General features: G+C 36.3%; 1 protein-coding gene across 1 annotated transcript; it reads left to right on the top strand.

Annotated features, from left to right (window-relative positions):
• Positions 1-766: 766 nt before the first annotated feature.
• tmem87b (transmembrane protein 87B) lies at positions 767-15,988 on the top strand. Its single transcript, XM_073873523.1, has 20 exons — positions 767-945; positions 4,168-4,228; positions 4,323-4,414; positions 4,499-4,633; positions 4,706-4,762; positions 4,889-4,942; positions 5,044-5,137; positions 5,645-5,706; positions 6,311-6,498; positions 6,575-6,671; positions 6,753-6,845; positions 7,826-7,901; positions 10,763-10,867; positions 10,943-11,001; positions 11,084-11,187; positions 11,439-11,512; positions 11,625-11,695; positions 11,779-11,831; positions 11,941-11,971; positions 15,173-15,988. Exons 1-20 carry the CDS (start codon positions 808-810, stop codon positions 15,212-15,214), a joined length of 1,686 nt encoding a protein of 561 aa, XP_073729624.1. The 5' UTR covers positions 767-807; the 3' UTR covers positions 15,215-15,988.
• Positions 15,989-22,356: the final 6,368 nt, after the last annotated feature.

The following is a 22,356-nucleotide window of genomic DNA, read 5'->3' as shown; positions in this document are numbered from 1 at the left end:
CTTGATGAGCAAAACACCCAAGAAAATGAGTCTAGTTTTTATACCAAAAATATCAAGTGATTTTGTGCATAAAACTATGGGGTAAGCCAAAAAATCTTGAGAAATTTTCTTAAACACTAAATTCAAGAAAAATGTAGGAATTTTTTTTCTTACCCCATTGGCAGATTATTATTATTATTATTATTTTGCTTGTTTTATGCACAAAATTACTTAAATTTGATATTTTTGGTCTAAAATCTAGACTTATTTTCTTGGGTCGTTTTCCTCATCAAGAAAAAGCATCTTAATTTAAGAATTTTTTACTGAAAACGAGACAAAAAATGATTTCTTGAAAATCATTTTTTGCAGTTTAGGCTGATAAATCGGTACATCCCTAATAATAAGGTCACTTTGTTTTATGTTTGTCAAAAAGTGGCTTTGTCTGTGTAGTTGTATAATATTGTGATATATTTGTGCTTTTTAAGTAATTTATCACTGCATGAACATTTAAGATTTAAGAAAGTGTTTATAACTTAACTTGCTCTTCATAATGGAGCACGTGGCCGCTCAAAGGTCTCTTAAAAAACTCACCTTTGATTAAAATTAGTTATATTTATTATGAGGGGCGAAGTGTAGTTCAGAGTGATAATAAACCTACATAAAACTTAACAGTACAACTAATATAGAAACTAAATACATCTAAAGAAATAAAAATATCAAGTAAGAGAAAATATGTGAAATGTACAATATGCTCGTGGCAGGTGAATGAAGGCGTGACGTATCACGTCGCAGGCAGGTGAGCGCAGCGCGTGTACAGCGCAAGTAAACATGGCGGCCGTTAGCCACCGGTGTACACACAGCACGAGCAGTTTGCTGTGTTTTATATCATTTCTGTTAATTGTTTCATCATTAGATGGTGTGGACTGCTCTCCTGAGACGGGTGTGTCGACTGTGACAGTGCTAAATGTGAGTGTGAAGGTTTTTTTTTATTATAAACGGATACGAATGTCAGTCGAGGCATAAGTCACTGTTAGCAGATGTAATCACATCAGAGGTCCGTTAATGTGACCATATTTCTGCAAACAGACACTAGCGATACATTAATAACGAGATCGCTACTCAGAGTCTTTAGGTTATAAGTGTTAATATCACGTTTATTTAACTGATGCGTTTCTGTGGGGATTGCGCATTAGCGTGATGCTATATCTGCATGCAATTTCATCTGTTTCAGTGTTTAAAAGCCGAGAGGGCTGTGAAGAAATGATTTTTTAGATAACCCATGATCTGAGTAAATGTGTCATTGATGTGACGCTGTATTTATGTGGTAGCCTGCCCTACTGTTGACCAGATAAGTTAGATAAAATGCATGTTGAGTTAGATGGATGGGTCAATGACATGCATGCATGCATACGGTTGTGTACAGAGGTTTTATTTACTATAAAAATAACTTGATACATTTTGACACGTGTCGCTTTATTATATAAAACATGTGAAGTAATATTATGACTAATTAATGTTTTGGTATCTTAAACTTGTAATGTGGTAGGTGGGGAACTGTCCATAGTACAAATTAACAGTTTAAAGGAAAACACCACCGTTTTTAATATTTTACTATGTTCTTACCTCAACTTAGACGAATTAATGCACATCTATTTTTTTCAATGCGTGCACTTAATCTTTGTACAGCGTGTCGTAATTGTGTTAGCATTTAGCCTAGCCCTATTTATTCCTTAGGATCCAAACAGGGATGAATTTAGAAGCCACCAAACACTTCCATCTTTTTCCTATTTAAAGGACAAGTTCGGTATTTTACACTTAAAACCCTGTTTTCAGATTGTTTATGATGAAATAGAACAGTTTTGACTGAAATATGGACATATGCTGCTGGCCCGAGAATTTTTGGGTGTTTTTTGTATCACCTCCCACCTCTATAATGGCTGTATAGTTGCACAGGAACAATCCTTCCAAAAATGCATTAAACTTTCATTTACAAAGACGTGAAACTCACCGATTGTCAGGGGTGTTCACTGATATGCTCACAAAAGATCGCTGCAAAAGATGCTTTCCAACAGGTTTTATCATAGCTTTGTCCAACTCCATTGACTTGTATTAGATGTGCTGTGAGGTACGGTATAACTTCGCGCCAGGAATGTTGTTTGTATTCTTGCAATTGGCAAAGGTGGATTATCACCACCAACTGGGCTGGAGTGTCTGATATTAAAGCTCTCACTGGAAGAATATACGGGTGTGAGACGTTTGGAAAAATAGGTCCACAAGTTTAAAACGAATGCTAAAACACCTGTTGGAAAGCATCTTTTGCAGCGATTTTTGTGTGAGCATATTAGTGAACACCCCTGACCATTCGGTGAGTTTCACGTCTTTTTAAACGAAAGTTCAATGCATTTTGGGAAGGGTTGTTCCTGTGCACCTATACAGCCATTAAAGAGGTGGGAGGTGAAACAACAAACACCCGAAAATTCCCAGGCCAGCATCATATGTCCAAATTTCAGTCAAAACTGTTCTATTTCATCATAAACAATCTGAAAACAGGGCTTTAAGTGTAAAATACTGAACTTGTCCTTTAACTCTTTCACCGTCAGCGTTTTTTTAAAAAGTTGCCAGCCAGCGTTTTTCACAAAAGTTTAATGCCTTCCAGAAAATGTTCTTCTTCAAATATATAAACATACAATATACCAAATGAAAGAACAGACTCTTTGCTTTCAAACAAAAAAACCCGTTTCATCCTACCTTCAGTAGTTTTTTTGTAATCAGCTTTTGAATATGGGTAGGTTTCTGCAAAAACACCACATTTTGAGCAAAAAGCAGAGATAATTCCATTTTTGTGACGGACTTTTCATAGAGATCCCATTCAGAGCGATCTTTAAAACAGACACGGACATGCAGCTGCTTGACATAGGGCAATACTTCAGGTTTTAAAAAGTTCCACCTAGTGGATAATAGCGGTATTGCGGAAAGACGGAAATACTCGTCATTGGCGGGGAAGCGTTTTCTCTTGATTGACGAGATATCTTGTCAATGGCGGGGAAAGAGTTAAAGACTGTTACATGAGTAGTTACATGAGTAAGTATGGTGGCACAAAATAAAACAGGGCGATTTTTGTAAGCGAATATGAAATCTGAACTATATTGTATGGTGGAAGAGCACTTAGTTTGCAGCACTTGAACCTCAAGCGCAGTAATATTGATGGAAGTTTGAGCGAGAAGGGGAGTGATGTTGTTACTGCACACCGAGGTCAAAGTTCTGAAAAACAAAGTGTAAAATAAAAGTATCAAAGTAAAGCCAAAGTACCTTATTTTTATGTTAAAAATGTTTCCTATAAACAAATTTCACGAATATTAGTAGTTGTTGGGATAATTGAAAAACATTTGTCCAACAATTTGGATGTTCATAATTATCAAGGTAGCACAACCGCAATCATGGGCCTTTTATTAAAAAAGTTTACAAGTATAAACTGTAAACATGATATCACATCATCCAGTAAACCCCATGTGGTCTTTATAGCTGATTGAAAAGTTTTTAGATTTCTCTTAAATACTGAAAAATACTGGTACACTTTCTGTGTCAGGTGGTACCACCAATATAAAACTAGAAAAAAGCACTCTTTTCAAACATCTAATTGTATTTAAAAAGTATATTTATGAATATGAAAACCAGCATCCAAGCAAAAGTCTGTTAAATGTAAAGTTAATGCAGAGGTCAGGTGGTGCAACCAGAAAGTCAAAAGGGCAATTGCTATAAATGCCCCAAGAAATAAAAAAAGCTAAATAATTTTAATATGCTAATCATTTTTGTTTAAATAAAAGCTAAGCAAGTCTATAAAATTGTTCACGGTACATAAGCTAAATTTTCTGTCTTATCTGGTTGATTGTCATGTCATGTCATCGTGGCATTTGATCGGCCAAATGATTTGTGTAAGAATATCTAATGAGGTCCTATCAAATATTTAAAGACATCTCTCATTTTTCCACTGAGGTTTCCAGTGGCTAACATAAGACCATGACATTTAATACCTGTTTACTAGTAAGCATTCAGTGGTAAAACTTCAAGATATAAAGATTTTGACATGTGTCTTGTTGTTTCATTGATTTATTTTCTGTAAATCTGCTGTGTAGGGATTTGTGTTGACAAATAAACTGGAATAAAATTGATTTGTTTCCTCTTTTCCAGACCTCAAGACCTTTATTTTTTAAAAAGTCCATGTACAAGGACACAGACATTGCATTGAGAGGTATATCTAATATGAATATCTATACATTAAATGACTCTCAGTTTATCAGGTTTTATCTTCAGTTTAAGCAATATCATGTCATATCTCTTTGCAGTGAAATTCTTTGGTTGTCCAGAGGAATTGACATTTAACATACAGTGGTATTTGAAGTATTACCCATGTCACAATCAATACAACAATGTGGAGGTGAGTTACCCTTGTGTGCTGCTGAGCTCAGTGTATATCAGATGTGTGTGATAAGACTTGTTTATTAATCGTTTGTTTGTTCAGGAACTGTATGATAAGACGCCTCAAATTCGAGGTGCGAGTTTGGACCCGATCCCTTTGGCACAGGGAGAATATGTTCAGCACATATACAGAGCAATACCCTGCCACAGTGGCATGCCCAGCTTTCCCATGCTCAATGTAAGTTTCCAATGTTTATTTTTAGTCAAACAGCCATTGAAAATACTTTTCATATGACATGTTTGTTTGCAGAAATCCAAAGCAGTGCCTAAAGAAGTAAGGCCACCTGCAATGGATGGCGAGTTACAGGTAAAAAATATTGATAGGCAAACCTGTTTTAAAAGCTTTTTTGTATTACAAACATTCAAAATAAATATTTTTGTTATTATATTTATGTATTATTTATATATTTTTCTATGTTTGTTTGTAAATAAGGCAGAGAGTTTCACAAGTTCACCTGATGCTGAGGCTGGCACCTATAAAGCAAAGGTGGGAATAAAAAACAATTATTATCATACATTATTTATATATATATATTTATAGGAAAGTATTTCTTCATTAATGCTTCGTAATTTGGTTTTCTGGATAAGGATAATGTGATTGCTACGACCTGGAGGGATGGGCCCTACCTGCTTGTGGTCGCCGTTCAACAAAGCAAACAGGATGTCAACTGGAATTTAACCTGTAGGACTATATTTACTTAAAGGTGCAGTGTGTACTTTTTGGAAGTATCTCTTGACAGAAATGCAAAATAATATACAAAACTATATCATCAGAGGTGTATGAAGACCTTTTTATAATGAACTTTTATGTTTTTATTACCTTAAAATGAGACGTTTTTATCTACATGCACAGAGGGTCCCCTTACATGGAAGTCGCCATTTTGTGCCGCCATGTTTGTACAGAAGCCCTTAACGGACAAACTTTTTTACTAAGTTGTGTCCAACGATGACATGATTTTCCGGTACTGTAGCTTCTCTATGCGTTTCAAAACAAGGGGTGAGCAGTGGACTGAGCCGTTGGTTGCAATTCACAACCTCACCACTAGATGTCGCTAAAATTTACACGCTGCACCTTTAAAAAAACTCTTATCATTGAATACATAAAAATGTAGCTTTTGAGAAAACAAACCATATTTACATCCTGTTCTATGTACATGTGATTGATTCTTATCTAAATGTTGTATTTCAGTCAGCGTTGTGATGAAGGGAACTCATGGTTTTCTCTCTGTCACCGAATGGCCTCTCATGATTGTGAGTATTCAGTTGATCATCAGCTTTGTATTTAAAGTTCGGTATTTTACACTTAAAGCCCCGTTTTCAGATTGTTTATGATGACATAGAATGGTTTTGACTGAAATTTGGACATGTGATGCTGGCCTGAGAATTTTTTGTTTCTGTTGTATCACCCCACACATCTACAATGGGTGTATAGGTGCACTTGAACAATCCTTTTTAAAATGCTTTAAACTTTCGTTTACAAAGACGTGCAACTCACCGGTGGTCAGGGGTGTTCACTGATATGCTCACACAAAAATCGCTGCAAAAGATGCTTTCCAACAGCTGTTTTACCGTTTGTTGTAAACTTGTGGACCTATTTTTCCAAACGCCTCACACCTGTATATTCTTCCGTTGAGAGCTTGAATAATAGACACTCCAGCCCAGTTGGTGGCGATAATCCGCCTTTGCCAATTGCAAGAATACAAACTACTCCATACAAACAACATCATATGTCAAAATTTCAGTCAAAACCGTTCTATTTCATCATAAACAATCTGAAAACAGGGCTTTATGTGTAAAATACTGAACTTGTCCTTTAAGATGAGTTACCAAGGGGACTATTGCTCTTTCTTTTCAGTTCTATATGGTTATGTGTGTGGTGTACATACTGTATGCTCTGCTGTGGTTCGTCTGGTCTTCCTGTTACTGGAAAGATCTCCTAAGAATCCAGTTCTGGATCGCAGGCGTCATCTTTTTAGGCATGATAGAGAAGGCTGTCTTCTGTGCCGAATATCAGAACACTAACAGCGTGGGCTCAGCATCTCAGTATAAATACACACAAGACCTGCTTTATTTTTTGTCATTGAACAAGCTTCGAATTAAAGTTGATTTCTTTAGCTCAAGGTCTGCTGATCTTTGCCGAGCTCGTCTCTGCCCTGAAAAGGACACTCGCCCGTCTGCTGGTCATCATTGTCAGTCTGGGCTATGGTATTGTCAAGTAAGTGATGAAGACATTGATTGACAGGTTTGCAGATTATCTGTGATTATGGGTTTTGAGCGATGATGTTTTTGTTCTCAAGCCCCGTTTGGGTATGGTCATGCACAGAGTGGTGGGACTAGGCGTGCTGTACTTCGGCTTTGCTGCCATCGAGGGCGTTTTGAGGATCACGGGGGTAAATCTGAATTAATGGACCCTTTGAAATAATTTTGACCAAGGAACAAGTTATGCATGCAGTTGTACAGTACATATGTGACACTGGACCACAAAACCAGTCATTAGGGACAATTAGGATTTATACATCATCTGAAAAAGTCTGTAGGAACACACATTATTTATGATAAAATATTTATTTTAATATTTGCGGTTGGAAATTTACTAAATATCTTCATGGAAGATGATCTTAATTTAATATCCTAATGATTTTTGGCATAAAATCAAGGATTTTGACCCATACAGTGTATGTACCCGAGCTACTTATGACTAGCTTTGTGGTCCAGGGTCATAAATTTAGTTATGAGTTTTACGATCACACAAAGAATGGAAAATGAGCTGTCTTTTAAAAATCTTCCTTTGTGGTTTAAAAAAAGTTACCCTGACATCGTTTGTACTGACACATGTGTTCGTAAATGCTTGCGGTTTTAGGTTTGTTGAACATCCTTGTAACCAGTATAATAATTTAACATGGATTTGGCCAGTTGTTTTGAATAACAGTATGTGCTGTTTTATGTTGATGTATAAGGGTTGAGATAATGGACCAGCTCTCATCACTTACATTATATTAGCTTTGTTTGATTCTTCTGCCATCTGGTTCATATCCTTCCAGTAGCTGTATAACCTACTAACTCAGTTATACTAACCCAGCATTTCATTTGGCAAATTTATCATAAATGTTTTCATTACGAACTGTCATTCATGCAAAAATTTTGATCATTACGATGAGCTGCTTTCTGGTTCGTTCTTTACACTTCAATGTCAAAATTGGAGAGAAGCATGATAGTTTTAAATGTTGTGTGTATGTTGGGATAAACTGATAGCTGTCAGTGTATTATTAAGCATGTAAACACACTCGTTGATTGCTAATTTTCGGTTTCTGGGGTTGAAAATCTTTTTCTCCTGTGTTTGTGGTTTTTGCCGTCTCTGTGGATCTCTCAGGCTAAAGACTCTGATTTGGCTTTGCTGGCCAACATTCCTCTGGCTCTGCTTGATTCCTCTCTGTGTTGGTGGATATCCATTTGAAAAGCTGTTTGCTGATTGCTCCTCTGGTTTCTACTTGTGCCCAGACAATCTGTCCGATGAGCCGTGATGGTGGCGTTTTATTTGTGCATGATCATTTTATTTGGGGTTTTATTTGCTAGTTAGATGTGATGATGAGTCCTCTACACGTCTGTTTTGCTGTATTATGTTAAAGGGTTTTTTAGGGGGCCATTTTTAAAGGCACAATATGCAAGATTTTGCATTGAAATATCCAAAAAGTACTAGCACAGTGTTGCATGTGTTCTTATGTTATTTAAATTCAGAGAATTTGCAGTTTTAGGGGGCGATTCACATTTCGCGTCTTTTGCACGCTCAAATTCGTTATTTCAATTGTAGGCACACGCTTGTAATGGAAGCAACGTGCACATGGTGGGACACTCTCGTTTTTCCAGGCGCGTCCACATCACATCACAAAAACATCTCAACTTTTCAGAATGCCGCCAGCGCACCATAGGTCATGTAACAAAACCAACCAACGGTCGCGTTTTAGATTTGAAATGTGAACCGCCTCTTAAAAAGCATTAAGCGTCTGTACGTAGGGTCTCCATACTGGGGCTTAGAGCTGTACGATTAATCGTTAAAAGATTGTGATCTCGATTCGACTCCCCCCCCCCAAAGCATTTCGACGATTCAGGTAATTATATTTTTAAGGAGGAAAGACGCAGTTGTGTCAGCTCTCTCGACAACACGCAATCACAGTGGCCGCGATGACGTCTTGACGTCTCATTTATTATTGCGCAAGCCAGATGTGGTCGTGCTCGTGTTCGCTCCACTGGTACAGCGGATGCTTTCGCCAAGAAGTTAAACAGAAACTAAAGAGAATGAGTGAGGCAGAGCAATGCGCAGGTACGTCCGATAAGAACCTTGACGTTGTTTTAGTACCAAAAAGAGGATCTTATTCCGGATCTTATTCCTTCCGAAAGGGTTTTTAGCACAGGGGGAAACATTGGCTGCGTCCAAATAACCACACTTGCTGTCTTTGCACTTGACTGCTTAAATTACATTTTCTTGTATTTGGCCCAAGTGTAGTGGGCGTGAAGATTAAGCGTGCATGTAGATTTATTCATCTGATGGACGTTCACGCTGCCAGCGAGAGCATTCAAAAAAACGCTCGAATGGATTCTCTTGAAATCTCTCAAGTCGAGGTTTCCACCTTCAGATTGGTTGGCGCTGAACCTTTCCGCTTTGCGATTGGTTGGCGCCGAACCGCGTCATAGCTCATTACCATAAAGTAATGTTAATCCATGTCTACTTAAAATTTATATTTACATTTTTTTTCTTTAAATAAAATGAATACATAATAACTGTACAATTAACATTAACTGAAGATTATGTACACTTATCTGAAACTATCAGAAGCATAATTCTTTGCACCTGTAAAAACTAACGTTAAACTAATGTTCAGGGGTTGTACATTTTAAAAAATTAAAGTTCTTGAGAATCGTGATCTTAATTTTAGGCAAAAGAATCGTGATTCTCATTTTATACAGAATCGTGCAGCTCTACTGGGGCTTACATTATATTATGGTTATAAAATACATCATGCATGAACATGATTTCTCTCCTGTAGATTGATTCACATCGACATTGAAGTTGAAGACTACAACTCCCTTCGTTCCACGCTTTTTAAAGTATGTGTAAAGTCATTTCAAAGAATTGTTTCTAAAACACATTATAAATGTTAGAAATGTATTCCTGAAACATTTTACAAAGACTAAACTGTGTAGTACTGAACTGTGAATTTACATGTTACAGTTTTTTCTCTACTTTTGGTTACTTCGTGGCTAACGTTTACTTACGGTGGTTCTGATGCACGGAGCATGGCTCCGCCCCTAACACAATCGCGAGCATCCATTCAGGTTGTAGCAGTATTTGAAGTTGAGAGCGACATCAGCTTTCCCGCGAGTGGGCGTGGTTTCAGCGCTAACAGTGGACACGCCCCTAGCATTTGAGAGCGGAGAATCCTGCCTGTTTTTCCAAGATTTTGAGGGTTTTTTTCTACTTTTATTTTTGTTTAATAATTGGCAGAGTGGTTTATATCACATATTTCTGTGGTGTGACAAACTGAGAAACATATTAGACTTTACACAGACTTTAACAGCATCATCAAGCTGCGCCCGTTGTCTGATCTCTAGTGGCCAAATTGCATATTGTGCCTTTAAATGTTTATATGGTGTGCTGATGTGCTTGCCTACTAACTAAGCTTGGGTTGTAATGGTGCGTTTACACCAGACGCAGAAGAGGCGGCAAGCGCGAGTGATTTACATGTTAAGTCGATGCAAAGACGCGAATAGGCATCCTGCGGCGCAAATGGCACGTTCCGCACAAATTAAGCATTGCCGCGTGATCCGCGCAAGTTCAAAAATCTGAACTTTGGTGGATTTTCGTGCTATGTTAACCAATCACGGGCTTGCTCTAGCAGTGACGTGATTACAGGAAGCAGAAAAATAAAACAATGGAGGACAATCATCATTATCAGACGAGACATCTTCATACATCTTCATGTATTTAATTAAAAGGATCTTATTTGGAAGAAGGTGAGTGAGAAGGTCGAACAATCTGCTAATTTTACTCAGTTTGAGTTATATAAGCCCACCCATGACGCAAATTTACCTGTGAATGTCTCAAATGACTAGAATTTCATGCGCGAATGAAGCGAAAAGCGCGTGTTTGCCGCCTCTTCCGCATCTGGTGTGAATGCACAGTAAGGGTATAAAGTCTAAATGGATTAAAAATTATTTTCTGTGGTAACAGCTGTTGTAGGGTAAAATATCCCTTTTTCACCCTTATTCAGTCTAAATCAGTGATTTGTTTCCTTAACTGTACCTTAAATATTTGTCAGCCTGGCACAAACCATTAAAACTCTAAAACTCAGAAGAAATCCAGTGAAATTGTCTCTGTACAGACACTTCACCAACACGCTCATCTTTGCCGTTCTTGGTGAGTATAAAGTGTTTGATACTTTTGAAAAGGTTTGATAACCTGAGTATGTTACCTAATGCGTTGGTGTTTCAGCATCCATCATTTTTATGGTCTGGACCACAAAGAAGTTTCGGTTAGCAGACTGCCAAGCAGTAAGTACACGAACGTTAAGAGGACCTCAAGTTTGAACAGTTTGAATCTCATAAACAATAAGGGATGTGTTTGTGTTAACAGGACTGGATGGAGTTATGGGTGGATGATGCCTTCTGGAGGTTCCTCTTCTCCATCATTCTCCTGGTCATCATGTTTCTGTGGAGGCCGTCTGCCAATAACCAAAGGCAAGCATATTGAGAGACTTGACTAAGATATAGAAAAGCTAACCATAATCTAATAAGCGCAAAAATACACAGCACTGACAAGAAAAAATGGGCAAAATAGTTCATATTAAATAGAAATGGTTCATATTAGCATTCTGGGATTGCTGTCTATGATAAATAAATGTTATGATGCCTCCAGTCTGTGCTGTGTCCCTTTCCTTTTACTTTTTTATGATTTTTTCTTCTCTAATCTGCATGTGCATTGTGTTCAGGTATGCATTCACACCTCTCATCGATGACTCTGATGACGAGGAGATTGAAGAGTTCCTGGTGCCTGCAAATCTAGGTCAGTCCCGCATCCCTGTCTTAATATTTCAGCAGAATCAGTGAGCCAGTACTGTTAATCTGTGCGTATATTGTTGTTAAAGTTCATGATATATGTATTCTTTATTTGTCAGCTGATGGGATCAAATTAAGAGCAGCTAAGACAGAAACCAATGGAACAGCAAAGCCAGCAACACCTAATCCGGTCAGTGATAACATGCAAACTGTCTGTACATAAATATACACTACAGTCATTTCTAGTGTGTAATATATGAATTTTATTTTTAGGATGAAGACTTGAAGTGGGTGGAGGAGAATATTCCCGCCTCTCTGACTGATGTGTACGTGTCTTTTTATATACACCGTGCACCTTCTGCTTCTCCGCTGTCTGCTTACATAAATGTGGTTTTCTTTGATATAAATATGTGATTATTCTCATTCTTATTTTAGAGCTCTTCCTGTTCTTCTGGACTCAGATGAGGTACAGACTTTATTTCAAATATTGCTTTGATTCTAGCACAATACTTTTAAATAGTATAGTTGAATTAAATATTTCAATAACCTAAAAAAAGAACATTTATTTTTCAGCTGTTTTAAAGGAATATTCAATTTTCTTAAAAGAAAAATCCAGATAATTTACTCACCACCATGTCATCCAAAATGTTCATGTCTTTCTTTGTTCAGTCGAGAAGAAATTATGTTTTTTGAGGAAAACATTGCAGGATTTTTCTAATTTTAATGGACTTTAATAGAGCCCAACATTTAATACTTAACTCAACACTTAACAGCTTTTTTCAACAGAGCCTCAAAGGTCCACAAATGATCCCAAACGAGGCACAAGGGTCCCATCCAGCGAAACGACCGTCATCCCTGACAAGAAAAACAAAAAATATACACTTCTAAACCACAACTTCTCATCTAGATTCGGACCAGCGCGACCTAACATAAATGCGTAGTGATGTAGGGAGGTCACGTGTTACATATAAAACGCACATTTGGGGACCATTGTAAACAATAAACTGACACAAAAACATTAATTAGTATCAGTTGACATACAGCAACGTAGGAACGTTCCTCTTTCAACACATTTGTAAACACTGGGGCGGAGTTTCGCCTTCGTCCTCTGTGACCTCTTGACGACATGACGTATTGCGTGGGGTCACCTGGCGCATCACGACCGGATCTAGAGGAGAAGTTGTGCTTTAAAAGTGGATATTTATTTTTCTTGTCAAAAATGACAATCGTTTTGCTAGATAAGACCCTTATGCCTCGTTTGGGATCATTTATAGTCATTTGAAACTCAGTTGAAAAAAACTGTTAAGTATTAAATGTTGGGCTCTATTAAAGTCCATCAAAATCAGACAAATCCTGCAATGTTTTTCTCAAAAAACATACTTTCTTCTCGACTAAACAAAGAAAGACATCAACACCCTGGATGACATGGTGGTGAGTAAATTATCTGGATTTTTCTTTTAAGAAAATGGAATATTCCTTTAAAGGGGACATAAACATGAAAAAGTCAGATTTTCATGATAAGTGTTATAATTGGGTCTCCAGTGCTTCTATCAACCTAGAAAATGTGATGAAGATCAACCCAGTAATTTAGTTTCGGTAAACCATTCTTTGCAAGCATGTGAAAAAACGTATTTAAAAATTTGGCTCCCTTGTGATGTCAGAATCTGCATCTATCCAACCATAGCACTGCCTTTATGCAGAGATCATTTGCATTTTAAAGGACACACCCCTTTAATAAATTATCTATATGGTATTTTGAGCTAAAACTTTACATGCGTATTCTGAGGACACCAAAGATCTATTTGACATCTTAAAAAAGGCTTGTGAAATGTCCCCTTTAACGTTATCAGTAGTATTTTACATAGTTATTGTTGGACATTTATATAGTAATACTCATTGATTGGTACATAAAACGTATTTCAGTTCTCAGTTGTCTAATGTATTATAGTGTTAGTAAGTGTTTTATTTTAAATTTATTCATTTACATTTTATAATTTAATTGTAAGTAATTCATGATTTTGCATCAACTCACAAACCCCCTGCAATTCCCTCATGAACCACCAGGGGAAACTCTTCATTACAATATATCTTTTCACACTAGAGATTTAATTTATTTGCCAGAAAAAGTTTATATGTCCTATAGATGATTCATTACCTGATAAACAAGATATGAGTTTTTGGGTGACATGCAAAAACCATAGAAATATATGACCCTAGATTACCAAACCAGTCAATTTGTTTTATTGGGATTTATACATCATCAGAAAGTGATCTAAATAAGTAATCATCATAAATAAGCTTTTCATTGATGTATGGTTTGTTAGGATAGGACAATATTTGGCAGAAATACTTCATTTGAAGATCTGGGATCTGAGAGTGCAAAAATCTAAATATTGAGAAAATCGCCTTTAAAGGTGTCCACAAGTATGTGAGAGAGGGGCACAACCTAACGCTTTTTGGTTTTGGCTCAATAATTAAAAAAATATTTGAGTTTGATTTAATTCTATTTTTACACAAGCAACACACCAATCTTCGCTACACATAAACATTTGAAGTTTGTTTTCTTGTACTTACCATTTTTGGACAATTACACCAAACATGACAGAAGTGCAAACGTTACAACTTACCCCATAGGTGGGGTTAATTATAACAGGCAGGGGGTTAGTTGTAACACTTGCAAATATTAAATTTGCAGGCAATTATTTCAATACTATTTTGTCTATATACTTCAAGTGGATATTGTTTATATATCTGTCTATAATAGACAGGTATCCGCACTGTATTCATTCATCCAGCCCTTTTCTAACAATAGTTCAATTATAAATGGATACAAATGTCTAAATATCTGAGAAAATTATGACAAAAAAATTCATATATTTATATGTGACCCCGTCTGTAATAACCGTACTACAGTTTGGTTTACTACAGTAGCGTATTTAAAACAACGGCAAGAATTACGCTAACGTTAACGGTTTTCATATCGTAAGTGCTGAGGGGTTAGTTGTAACACAGCGTTACAATTAACCCCGCTGTATCAAAATATTTTCAAGCCCACCAAAAAAGTTGCTAAGAACTGGAGACATATTTCAAAACGATGCTATGTTTTTGTCAAAAAGACACTGATTGAGATGACAAAGCATTGGATTTGGTATCTTACACACCCAACTTAGAATCTGAAAAAAACATATAATGAAAAAATGTACTTGCATGCCACCAAAACACTCGTTCATCAATAACTTTCTGGAAAAACATACATTTCCAATAATTTGCAGGAGGATCGTCTTTTGGCAGCATGAAAAAAATACCAGAAAAACAAAACACTCAATCTTGTGCAACATTGTACTGTCAGTGTTACAACCAACCCCGCGTTAGTTTTTGCCCCACGCACCCCTACTGTGCAACATATATTACTAATGATAAATAAAGTTTTGATGTATTTACTGTAGGAAATATACTAAATATCTTTATGGATAATTTTGACCTATACAATGTATTGTTGACTATTGCTACAAATATACCCATGCGACTTATGGTTTTGTGGTCCAGGGTCACATCAACCAAACTCCATTTTGATGGTTGTGGTGTAATGATTGACTGTGCAAAGCCCCCTGTTGAATGAATAAATGACTCATTGATATATATGGTTTTCTTCATGATATTTACTTAGGAGATCATGACTACAAAGTATGAAATGTCTAAAATGGAGTGAGTTTGAGCAAGCCTCCAGAGATGAACCAAACCACAGTTCCCGTCACTGGCATCAGACCCACACCAGAGAGCGAGCATCAGACTCACGGACTGTTTTCTTCCTTTAGTCGGGATGCTTGGTGGGTTTGTGGTGTTAAAGGAATGAATAAGACTGAAAGAGACGATGTATTCCAGCTAATCTCACTGAGCTGAACTTCATGTGAGGTGTTACCTCTTATTTTTTTCTGAACTTTAAAAAACGTCCAGCAGACAGAGCCGTATAAAGAAACATTTGTTTCTAAACTTCGCTCATTGCATACTTGTTAAAATTGTAAGTGATGAAATAACGCAGTGATAAGGTTAAAACAGTATAAGCACATGTTTGTTTTCATTTTATTTGTTTGTAAATTGTCACAAAGTACAAATACTGATGAGGAACTTGAATAACTAAAGTGTCTTTCCTTCAGTTGAAATCCTGTTTTTGCTGTATATAATGTGATATTTATCTGTTCCATAATGGTCCATCATTATGTCTATAATTTAATGTGAAAAGTAGAATGCTTGTATGTGTGTTGGATTTATGTTTGCTTGTGCGTTTGTCCTCAAATTCTGTAAAATGGTCATTTTGTTATTTTATTAATTCATTTTTAGGTATGTTTTTGTTTGTACAGACAGAGCCCAGATTAAGGTACAACATTGAGATGCATGCGTTCTCTTAAGAGGACTAATCTTTGATCTGTATAATAAGGCAGATGTACCTGTATTACTCGTAATCTTAACTGTATATTTTTTTTTTTTAGGAAAAGCATATGTTTAACAATTTCTATGTGTGTGAATCTGACAAAAACAAATCGCATTCTCCTTAAAGGGACACTCCACTTTTTTGGAAGACATGCTCATTTTCCAGCTCCCCTGGAGTTGAACATTTGATTCTTGCTGTTTTGGAGTCTATTCGGCTGATCTCCGGGTCTGGCGCTGGTAGTTTTGGCATGGCTTGGCACGGTCCGTTGAGTCTGGTTGGACCGTTGGCATCGCGCTAAAGAAGTGACCAAGTTTTGATGTTTTTCTTATTTGGGACTTGACTCTTCTGTAGTTACATCGTGTACTAAGAGTTGGTGCACGATGTGGCTACAGAGGAGTCGGGTTTTAAATGGGAAGAATATTGAAACTCTTTGGTTGTTGTTTGGCGCGGTGCTAACGGTCTAGTCGGATTCAATGGATTGTGCTAAGCTATGCTAAAACTACTAGTGCCAGACCCGGAGATCAGCTGAATAGATTTCAAAACAGTAAGAATCAAATGTTTAACTCTGGGGGAGCTGGAAAGTTAGCATGTTTTTAAAAAAAGTGGAATGTCTCTAAGTTAAAAGTATAAAAAAATTATATTTTACCCTTTCCCAGTAAGTTTTTGGATGTCTCCTTATTTAAAACATCTGATTTAACTCATCAGCTTGTTAGGGGGAGACATGTTAATCATTCTGGAAGGAGACTGATGAGTAAAATCATGTTTTTTTTTTTTTTTTAAATAAGGAGACATTTAAAACTTTTTGGGAGGAGGTACTTGAGGACCAGGATTGGGAGGATGTTTCAGAGCAGTACATGAATGGCTTCATGTTAAGTATAAGTTTATTTTATTTTTAATTCTGAGTTGGAATATGATTTAAGATACACATTGAAGCCTTAAAACACTTTTGTGTGGCTGTGTCACAGTCTGTGGTTTGGTTTATTTGCCTTTTCTGTCCTGATCTTTAACGTTGTCTCACAAGTATACTTAACAAAACGTGTTCTGTACCGTAAGCCGTGGTAAACGGGATGTGTTAAAATGTTGAATTTTTTCTTAAATATCTGAACATATTGTCAGAACTCTTTATAATCTGTTGTATAAACTGCACTTTAGGTAAATAAGATTTTCTTTGGCCATGAGATGTAATGATAAGCTTAATATGATTCTGGCATTCGCAGTCATTTCCTATTTAATATTTAATTTAATTTAATTTGCTTACGATCACATGATGTCTTTGAATGTAAAGTCTCTTTGTTGGACCACAGATCATCTGCTGAAATCCCACAGAGCTCAGGTTCTGTCTGTTATTGGTTATTCGTGCATGTTCATCCATGTTTCATACCTGTTAAATAAATGTGCGTTGCAATAAAGACTCTTTATTACAGTTAAGCTAAACGTCTGAGATATTGTGTTATGAAGTGTTTTGTGTGGTGTGTATCGGGTTTAATCACCGATCAGAAGCCCAGTTGACAGTAGGAGAAAAAATATTATGGAAGTCAATCTGATCGGGTTGGTTACAAACATTCCTCAAGATATCTTCGCTTTGTGTTCTTTAAAACAGTTTAATTATTACAACGTGTTAATATTTCTTTATGTAGGTCTAATAGGGTGATTCTCACGAAATTAGACTTATAAGGTGTCATGAAACATTTTGATAAAAAAAGTAAATGCAAAGTAAGAGTATCAAAATAAGAAGCATACAGTTGCAAACATCTCTTCATGTACTAGTTTGCACATAATTTCAAATGACATCATACAAACCAATTTTGTTGTTTTTTCCACATTTGAGGGGAAAATTTTCCTTACCGCAACATGTCCATGACTGGATTTGGGTTCTTTGACATGGAAATATTTATAATTAAAAACATAAAAAGCTTCAGTGCATGTTATACTATAAACATTTACAGTAAAGAAACATGTGGTATTTGGTGATCGTTGGTAAATGTAGAGACAATAATAAGGAATATAAATGTGTCCAAGAAAATTTTTGTCATCCTCCGTAACAATTTTCATTTAATTTAATTGTTTAAGCCCTTAACTAACATTTTCAATAAAAAATTGTTGGAAGTGACATAATTGACTGTGACACTCAAGATGGCTACCAGGTAACCAGTTCTTATTTTTTCTCTCCAGATAAAAGTTAAAATTGTGCTTGTTATAGTACCTAGACAACCTTTTAGTTCTCATTACCGAAACATGAGTTTGTAAATGCATATATTTAAAGGCTTAGGCGCTCTAAGTGAATCTGCGTGACGTCACTTTTTGTTGATATTTGAACTGTTTTTAAAGAAACGGAGCGTAGCTAACTCCTCCCCTCCCTTTCGTGCTTTCATGAACACGCCTAACCCACACCCCCAAATCCTTTTTGTTGTTTATTGGCTGGAACACTTTGTTATCATTTCTGGTGGTAGGTTTGGCCACTTTGTTGTTATTGAAGTTTGTGGAGCCTGGGCTGTCTACAGAGATCGCGCTTTTTTACAGTTTGATCAGCGGACAGGCAGCAAGCAGATAGTGAGGAGATGTTTGCTGGTATGTAACAAAAAATGTTTTATGGTCTAAAACGCGTGAATTCGCTTAGAGCGCCTTCAATGTAATATCATGTTGCGGTAATGTTAATTTTTGATAATGATAATCTAAAAATTGTATAAATTCTATAGGAAATATTTTTTAAATCCTTTAAAAATTATGGTTATAGTAAGTTCAGACCTTAATCTTGTACGTGCAAAAAAAATGTCTGTAAGGGATTTTTAAAAATATCTGATGCTGGACACCTAAGTCTGGATTTCGTGAGAATCATACAGTTATCGGCTGTTTGTTCAAAGTTAAATGAACATTAAACATTAACAAGTCTTTGTCTTACAGAATAAAAATATAAAATAACAGCCTTGTGCAAAGCATTCTGGGAACCCAAAATCCTCATCAACCTTTTCTGTTTTTTCCTTCAGATTTTGTTTCCCAGAATGCTTTGATTGAGGCTGTTATTTTAGTTTTATTCTGTAAAGATAAAGACTTGCTAATGTTTAATTTTCATTTAACTTTGATCAAACTGTTGCAGGTAATTTAAATCTACAGTAAGTTACTGGCAACCAGCTGCCAGTAATACTGTAATTTCTACGGAATCTTTTTACAGTGCCTGGTTGAGAAAATGTTAACCCCTTCAGACCTGATTTTTCAGGTGTTTAATCAGTGTGCTTTATTTTGATTGGTTGATCAGCATTTTAATTGGTTTGAACCACTAAACATGTGATGTCCATTTCAGTGGACGCAGGGTCTGAATTAAGTGTTAAGTTTTTGTGAAAATTGGCCCTTGCTTGTAAAAGCCTCGACATTTTTGTGTTTTTTAAGTGAGGCCACAAGGAGGCGTAACAAACCAACCAAACCCACGAAAGAGCCTTTCAGTTAATCTGTAAAATCAAGAAAAACTAACAAACACACAATTAAACAAATTATCTAAAAACTGACAATCCTGACTTTCTTCCAATGGCAAATGCATTTGGTGTTGCGGACACATTTTTTAACATTACTCGAATATGGATTAACTGCAAAGTCCAACTCATAATAACCACGGTTCACTTTACCTCAGTTTTAGTTCTGCTCTAAGTCACTTCTAACCTGCAAGTCACGTGGAACATGAATGCATTGCTCGCAGTTTTTTCTGTAACATTACCCTGCTGAAAGAAACAGCATCAAACCAGCATGGGAATTATGCTGGTTGGATGCTGGTGGTCACCAGCATACCAGCACCAAAACACAACATATGCTGGTGCTATGCTGGTTTAGCTGGTGCTAATGCTGGTTTGGTGCTGGTTTAGCTGGTGCAAATGCTGGTGCTGATGCTGGTTTAGCTGGTGTTCACTAGCAAACCAGCACCAAAACACAACATATGCTGGTCTTGCTGGTATGCTGTTTTTTTTCAGCAGGGTAGACAAAGACCAACATTTCTTTCTTTTATGATCCTCAGATAAAAGTAAGTCACCCAGCTTTGAAACTGTTTCTTTAATTTAAGGCTGTCTATTTTTCTCTTCATTTCATCCATCAAGTTAGATGTTTTTGCGTGTGTCTCTGGCCATGTTAGTTGTTTGGCAAACATTACTGTTTTTAAAACTTTCATAGCCGTCCATAACCAGAGATATTACACAATGATTACGTAATGATTTGACCATTAAAGTTATTGTCATCGTAAGATTGACCCAGAACATGTGCTTCTGGAAGATTTTGTCTCTTTTGATCTTATTGCATACATAATACATTAGGAAATACTCCTTTATTTCCTGGTAGTTGTTCCTGGCGTTCCTCTAATTTTTAAGGTCACATTGCGAGTCAGATTGATTTTTGGAAAGAATAGCTAATGGCTTTATATATAAACCTTAATATAATTCTTAAGAAACATGAATATTCACAGATCATAATAGTTACAGAGTCAAAAGATCAAACATCTGTATATCAATTTTTATTAAAGATGCCAAAGAATGCATTGATAATATGTTAAATTGTTCTCTGATAGGTATGTGGCTTTTTTAAGTGCAAAAATGATCCAGAAATATATATTTTACATGTCCATTTACAACCCTAGGATTTGCCTTTAGACTGAAATGGCCTATTATTACCTTATTTGAAAGGTCATGAATAATAATTAAGCTCTGCTCTGATTGGTTGTTTCTCAGAGCAGCTCAGTTCCGTAGCTCTGTGTGTGTGTGTAAACAGACCTTATGTTTGAGCCTGTATACAAAGATACCGATTTTGAGGAATAATCAATTATTTGGAGATCGGAAATGGATGTTTCTGAGCGGTCAGTTTGTTTATTCACTATGGACTCCCAAAACACAACTGTAATAGTCTCCATTCTATGGCACCGTTAAAGGAAAACACCACCGTTTTTTAAATTTTACTATGTTCTTACCTCAACTTAGACTAATTAATACATATTTATCTTTTTCCAATGTGTGCACTTCATCTTTGTACAGCGCGTTGTGAATGTGTTAGCATTCAGCCCAGCCCCGTTCATTCCTTAGGATCCAAACAGGGATCAATTTAGAAGCCACCAAACACTTCCATGTTTTCTCTATTTAAAGACTGTTACATGAGTAGTTTCATGTATGGTTGCACAAAACAAAACATGGTGATTTTTTAAAGGATAAAAATTAGAACTATATTGTATGGCGGAAGAGCACTTCGACATTGGCGTGCAGTAACATCATCACTCCTGACTCCTCCCCCTCTCGCTCAAACTTCCATCAATATTACTGCGCCCGAGGTCGAAGTGCTGCAAACTAAGTGCTCTTCCGCCATACAATATAGTTCTCATTTTTTATCCGCTTAAAAATTTTTTATTTTATGTTGTGCCACCATACTTACTTGTGTAACTTCTCATGTAACAGTCTTCAAATAGGGAAAACATGGAAGTGTTTGGTGGCTTCTAAATTCATTCTTGTTTAGATCCTAAAAAATGAATGGGGCTAGACTTGCTAACACGTTCACAACGCGGTGTACAAAGATTAGGTTTACGCATTGAAAAAGATAGATATGTATTAATTTGTCTAAGTTGAGGTAAGAACATGGTAAAATATTGAAAAACGGTGGTGTTTTCCTTTAATACATTTCTATTCTTTACATTATTTTCCATTCTTTGTTAAGTTTGTTATGTGCAAGAACAACCAAAACCAGCAGTTTGATAATGACAAACAGAATCAAAACACAATGACTTTTATTCAGAAACAAAGTGTGTGCACGACAGTAAAATACACTTCAATACTGTTTAAAGTAGCTATTGATTTCAATTTGAGATACAAACCCTGATATACACTAACATGACAAGGCAAATCTGAACAGCAGTATATTAAATAGAAATGTTCAGATTCAGGTCATTCTTAATAAACAAAAACATTCAACATATATGAAAGATCATAAAAACTCATCTAGGTAGATGCTGAGAGGTGCTGTTGTTAACAAACAATAATAAACAAACAAACAAACAAACAAACAAACTGATTGACAGCAGTGCACATATACAAGCTTTCAACTGAAGTTTAAAGGGACATTCCACAAAATATGCTCATTTTCCAGCTCCTCTAGAGTTAAACACCCGATTCTTACCGTTTTGGAATCCCTTCAACTGATCTCTGGGTCTAGCGCTAGCACTTTTAGCATAGCTTAGCACAATCCATTGAATCTGATTAGACCATTAGCATTGCGCTAAAAATAACCAAAGGGTTTGGATATTTTTCCCATTTAAAACTTCACTGTTCCGTAGCTACATCATGCACCAAGACCAACAGAAAATTAAAAGTTGTGATTTTCTAGGCAGATATGGCTAGGAACTATACTCTCATTCTGGCGTAATAATCAAAGACTTTGCTGCTGTAACATGGCTGCAGGAGGCGCAG

Source organism: Misgurnus anguillicaudatus, chromosome 11 (genome assembly GCF_027580225.2).
Source record: "Misgurnus anguillicaudatus chromosome 11, ASM2758022v2, whole genome shotgun sequence".
Taxonomy (NCBI): domain Eukaryota; kingdom Metazoa; phylum Chordata; class Actinopteri; order Cypriniformes; family Cobitidae; genus Misgurnus; species Misgurnus anguillicaudatus.
Note: the sequence above shows the minus strand (reverse complement) of the source record. Positions and strands in the feature narration are given on the sequence as shown.

Excerpts from the sequence above, each read along its gene's own strand:
- tmem87b (XM_073873523.1), top strand. The coding sequence starts at position 808 with ATGGCGGCCGTTAGCCACCGGTGTACACACAGCACGAGCAGTTTGCTG. Across the intron at positions 11,188-11,438 it reads CCGTCTGCCAATAACCAAAG|GTATGCATTCACACCTCTCA; the intron begins GCAAGCATATTG and ends CATTGTGTTCAG. Across the intron at positions 11,972-15,172 it reads TTCTTCTGGACTCAGATGAG|GAGATCATGACTACAAAGTA; the intron begins GTACAGACTTTA and ends ATATTTACTTAG.